Source organism: Lolium rigidum, chromosome 2 (assembly GCF_022539505.1).
Source record: "Lolium rigidum isolate FL_2022 chromosome 2, APGP_CSIRO_Lrig_0.1, whole genome shotgun sequence".
Lineage (NCBI taxonomy): Eukaryota > Viridiplantae > Streptophyta > Magnoliopsida > Poales > Poaceae > Lolium > Lolium rigidum.
The window spans coordinates 247212899-247218062 of NC_061509.1; the positions used below are offsets into that span (position 1 = coordinate 247212899).

General features: G+C 47.3%; 1 protein-coding gene across 2 annotated transcripts; it reads right to left on the bottom strand.

Moving 5' to 3' along the window:
• Positions 1–439: 439 nt before the first annotated feature.
• Positions 440–3575, bottom strand: LOC124688474. Of its 2 annotated transcripts, XM_047222149.1 has the most exons (4): positions 1740–3575; positions 1346–1578; positions 900–1233; positions 440–815 (listed from the first exon to the last, which is right to left on the bottom strand). In XM_047222149.1, exons 1-4 carry the CDS (start codon positions 3544–3546, stop codon positions 547–549), a joined length of 2643 nt encoding a protein of 880 aa, XP_047078105.1. In that variant the 5' UTR covers positions 3547–3575; the 3' UTR covers positions 440–546. The 2 variants fall into 2 exon arrangements, with proteins under 2 accessions (XP_047078105.1, XP_047078104.1); XM_047222148.1 differs by having other exon boundaries at positions 440–1233.
• Between the last annotated feature and the right edge of the window lie 1589 nt (positions 3576–5164).

The window sequence follows — 5164 nt, forward strand, 5'->3', positions numbered from 1 at the left end:
TTAGCTGCTGTAATGTATAATTATGTCACCCTAATTTAACTACTTTCACAATGATATATTTATATATGCTTGCTCACCGTTAGGCGGGCATTCCTACCTAGTATCTATATAATGTGGCTGACAACTTCGTAGTCATGTCCTTGTTATTTCATGGTTGATCCGGGTGGATAATTTGTAAACTACCGGTACAGCTGGGTCAGCATTTCGCTTTCTGGATGAAACAGACGTGCCCTTTTCGTATCACTCAATTGCTCTGTATATCGCACATTTGCCAGTGTCGTCCGAATGATAATCGCTCAAGAAAGTTCTACCAGAAGTTTTTTGAAAAAGCAGACAAAATATGCTTTTAAAGTTACAGCGGATAACATAGATTAGTCAGAAAAACACAAAGATAGCCGGTACAAGAATCACACATCATAACTTTGAAGTTATATTTGAGAACAGAACAGAGTCAGATAGCATAAGCAATAGTCGATACACGAACAGTTCAACATCTTGCATAGCTACTAATTGATGGCTAAAACTGAAGGCACTTAAAAAGCCGAATCAGTGATCGAGATGGGAAGTTTCAAATACCCATCCATTTCCCGCAATATAACGCTTGTTCTCAACAAGAAGGGACCAAGCAACACTAATCTCCACCTGAGTGTCACCAACATAACATTTATCCTGACTTACACTACAGGATTTAGGTGTGAAGAAGACTTGACCTTGCTCAGCGATATCACCGGATACAGAGTAAGCTTGTATGACTACTTCCAGGCTTCCATCAAGTTGTACAGAAACAACACGCCGGTCCAGATCAACATAACCTTCTGAACCCACAGACATTGCTGGACAATGAGAATTAAGCAGCACAACTTCACCAGATGGGGCATGAGTAGCATAAGTGGCTTTACCATCAATGAGCACACATGAACATGATGCCATGGAGCAAGCAACTCTACATCCATATTTAAAAAGCTGTGACCCCTGTTTGACAACACGGACACTGCAGATAGTGGCCTGGACCGTCTCTACAACTCGCTCCAAGCTTATCTCTACTTTGCAGAAGCAGTTCTCAAAGCAAATCGTTTTTACACCATGACCACGTCCAGCATAATGGTAAGTCCCACTAATCAATGCTCTATCTTGAGTCAGTGCTCCAAATTGAACTTTCAGTTGAATTTCAAATTCAACAGGATCTGTGAACACAATTGCACGAGATGGACCCACCAAGCGCAAAAAAGGATCCTGCAATTATCAATCGTCCCATTAACTAACTACTAATCAACAAGAGAGATGACCCAGGTAGGCATGCAGCAATATCCCGAAGAGAAAATGAATGCAAAGATGCTATACATACATCTTGCTTGATTTTCTGACTCCTCCTTCTATTGCAACAGAAGAGAAGGTTGCGATTGTGATCAACAGCATCCCGGGCAGCAACCACTCCGTACACAGACAATGGCCATTTGAAGCCACCTTTTATTTCTGTGAGTTTGATGGAGAAGATCTGCAAGGTGGACTCCATGATGCCATTGTCTAAGGTGTTGCGTTTAGGTGTCAAGTGTGTGAAGTGCATGGAACTGACTTGCGCTGTGCAACACCAAATTGAAGCATGTGTTAGAAATCTGACATTAACTACTAGATAAGGAAAGCCAATCCAGTCCCTAAGAATGAAGGTCGATCAAGGGTAAAAGAACAGGAAGTAAACTATATCTAGTTAAAAAAAATTGAGCAAGATGTGTGTTACTCACTCATGTCTTCGAAGAAACCACACCCGTCCGATCCCCATGAAGATTCCCAGTCACTTCTGTAAAACATAAAATCCTCTTCCTCAGCAGCCATCTCCTCCTTTTCCATGGTTAATTGTTCGTCCGATTTGCCTCTGTCGATCTCCTCATGGTCATGAACCTCCAATCTGGAAGATACTGGTTCAACTATGGACATGTCCAACGTGCTCAAATAAGCCGGAACCAGCACCGTCTCTGCCACCATCTCCAATACGAACTTTGAGCCAATACTCCGCACCTGCTCCTCCATAGGGGAATTGTCACTGTCCATCTCCTCCTCTTTCTCATCATCACCAGCACCATCAGTATCATCATCGTCTACGATGAAGGAAGATTCCAGTTTTTCTATGGCAGTGCCAGCAGGATCTGGCTGGAGTATCAACTTGTCCAGTTTGAATCCAGATATGTTCAAATCCTTGAGCTGAAGGTCCACAGTTGTCGTCTCCTCCACCTGATGGGTACATTCCTGGCAAATGACCTGCTCCTCCATCTCCTCCTCTTTCTCATCATCACCACCACCATCCGTATCATCATCATCTGGGAGGAAGAAAGATGCCAGTTTTTCTTTGGCAGGGCCGGCATGATCTGGCTGGAGCACCGATTTGTCCAATTTGAATCCGGATATGTTCAAATCCTTGATCTGAAGCTCCACAGTTGTCGTCTCCTCCACCTGATGGGTACATTCCTGGCAAATGACCTGCTCCTCCATCTCCTCCTCTTTCTCATCATCACCACCATCACCAGTATCATCATCATCTGGGAGGAAGAAAGATGCCAGTTTTTCTTTGGCAGGGCCGGCATGATCTGGCTGGAGCACCGATTTGTCCAATTTGAATCCGGATATGTTCAAATCCTTGATCTGAAGCTCCACAGTTGTCGTCTCCTCCACGTGATGGGTACATTCCTGGCAAATGACCTGCTCCTCCATCTCCTCCTCTTTCTCATCATCACCACCACCATCAGTATCATCATCATCTGGGAGGAAGAAAGATGCCAGTTTTTCTTTGGCAGGGCCGGCATGATCTGGCTGGAGCACCGACTTGTCCAGTTTGAATCCGGATATGTTCAAATCCTTGAGCTGAAGCTCCACAGTTGTCGTCTCCTCCACCTGATGGGTACATTCCTGGCAAATGACCTGCTCCTCCATCTCCTCCTCTTCCTCATCACCACCACCGTCAGTATCATCACCATCTGGGAGGAAGAAAGATGCCAGATTTTCTTTGGCAGGGCTGTCATGATCTGGCTGGAGCACCGACTTGTCCAATTTGAATCCGGATATGTTCAAATCCTTGAGCTGAAGCTCCACGGTTGTCTCCTCCTCCACCTCATGGGTACCTTCCGGGCAAATGTCCTGCTTCTCCAGGAGGGTTTCCGCTCTGTCCATCTCACACATAAGAGCATCAAATTTACGCAGTCCATACCTTCTAGGCAGCGGACGAACCAACGAACATACCCTCCCAGAGGAGGAGTACCGATTCTTGTGAGCCCTTCTGAGTCCATAAGTAAATGGGCGACCAAGGTCGCGCAGAATAGACCCCTGATCAACCGACCGACGTGTCTTCTGAACGCAGACGGGGAATTCCTTGTCAGCCCTTTCGAGTTCTTCGATCATATGATCAAGGCATGTGGGCTTCCTCGCACCAAACATATTCTGCATCTGCATCTCAGGGCGGCAAGAATTAATATTCCCAACCCCCTCGAACAGTCGCTCGCTCGCCATCCACTGTCTATCGCTTTTCTGTGTTGAGATCTGGCTAGCAGGGATAGCCATCGTCGGCGCCGCCGCCGCTGCGTCGTAGCTTAGGGTTTCTACAAACGAGACGATCTGCCTGGAACATCCCAATATGGTTACTTATATTTATTTTGCACAGCCCGGCCCGGCACAATAGATGAGACGCACCTGCTCGGGCGGATCGGGTTTGCATGTACGGGCAATCGCACACCCAGCGACAAGGTCGGTTATTGGGCCACGGCCCATTAAGATTAGGTACGTTTTTTTTCCTTTTTTTGCTGTTTCTTTTCTGTTAATATTTGTCTTTTTTAATATCTAACTTTTAAAAAAAAATCGGTAAAATGTTCAGATTCTTATGTAATTCAACAAATGTTCAGATTTTGATTTTTTTTTTGAAATATGAACATACTCCCTCCGTCACGCCAAACTTGTCGGACGGGCGAATTTGCAGAAAGACCCTCCGGGAATTCCCGACACACTGTGTCGTCCACGTCCTTTTCCTCCACCCTCACCCCACTCGCTCCCTCGCTCTTCCGCTTGGCTCCCGACGCAGCTCCCCCTTGGCGACAAGCGCCGCCGCATAGCTCGCCCGCGACGCTCCCCTCTGCCTTATATCTCTCCCGCGATGCTCCTCTTCTTCATCTAGCTGTTCCGCGCCGCTCCCGACCGAGAAGATTGGACTTTTCTGTCCAAGGTTGGATTTTCTTCCGAGGAGGCCGCGTGTGGCTGCGGACGAAGGTATCCCGTCGCCTTCTCCCAGACCCCGATAGGCGAGCTGAGGCATGTGGTGCTGGTGACGCAGTGCGAGGCGCAGGGTTGCGCGCGTCCATGCGCGGGCTCGATTGGGGAGTCGACGTGCGCTCCGACAAGAGCGTGTCGTGCCGTCGGGGACGATCTGCGGGAGTTCGGCCGGAGTACACCTTGTCGCGCCGCTGGCCAAGTTTCCCATGGACTCCTTCAACCAGGTTTTTGACACCAATTTAGGCTAGCAAATTATTGCCTCAACTTTGGGAAAAATTGTGTTCTTGCAGAACAATTATACCGCTGGAACTACCTTGATTTGTTGGATTTCTGCGCCAAGATTATATCTCAGTATTATCGTTTGTGCTGATGCAGGGATTGCGTAGGGAGGCGGCGCGAAGACTCGTTTGGTGACTTGGTTCTTTGTCTCATTAGTGAACACAGAGGGCTTAGTGAACAAGAAGAAGCGCTCCACACATGGTTCCTCCTGCTTGAGTATTCTACAATTGGGGTCTCCTCTTAGCAGTGGCGGAGCCTCTGGCAAATGGGCTAAAAAGGCAAATGGGCAAATGTCCCTTACTTCCTTTGTTAAAAGCCCATGGGCTGGCGTGGGCGGCGCCGTGCTGACTTTGGGGAGCTCCTATTTGACTATGTCTGTAGGTGGTCACGGGTGTCCACGGTGCCGCCAGTCCAGCCCGATTAAATCGTTATATCGGATGCTCACCTGTGGTACTTGATCCAAGGTTTAAAATAGAGCACGTGGAGTTCCGATTGAAGTAATATTTTGGAGTTAATGCGGGTAAGCACATCCAAGAAGTCAAGACAACTATGGAAGTATTGTTTACTGAATACACTAAGTTTAAAAAAAATACGGACATGTTGTCACAAGAAGGAAGTGGCGAGGAGGTTGCTTTGG

Coding starts and splice junctions, on each gene's coding strand:
- LOC124688474 (XM_047222148.1), bottom strand. CDS start 3,546: ATGGCTATCCCTGCTAGCCAGATCTCAACACAGAAAAGCGATAGACAG. Junction 1,579..1,739: donor TGGTTTCTTCGAAGACATGA/GTGAGTAACACA, acceptor GGTGTTGCACAG/CGCAAGTCAGTTCCATGCAC. Junction 1,234..1,345: donor GTCAGAAAATCAAGCAAGAT/GTATGTATAGCA, acceptor TGATAATTGCAG/GATCCTTTTTTGCGCTTGGT.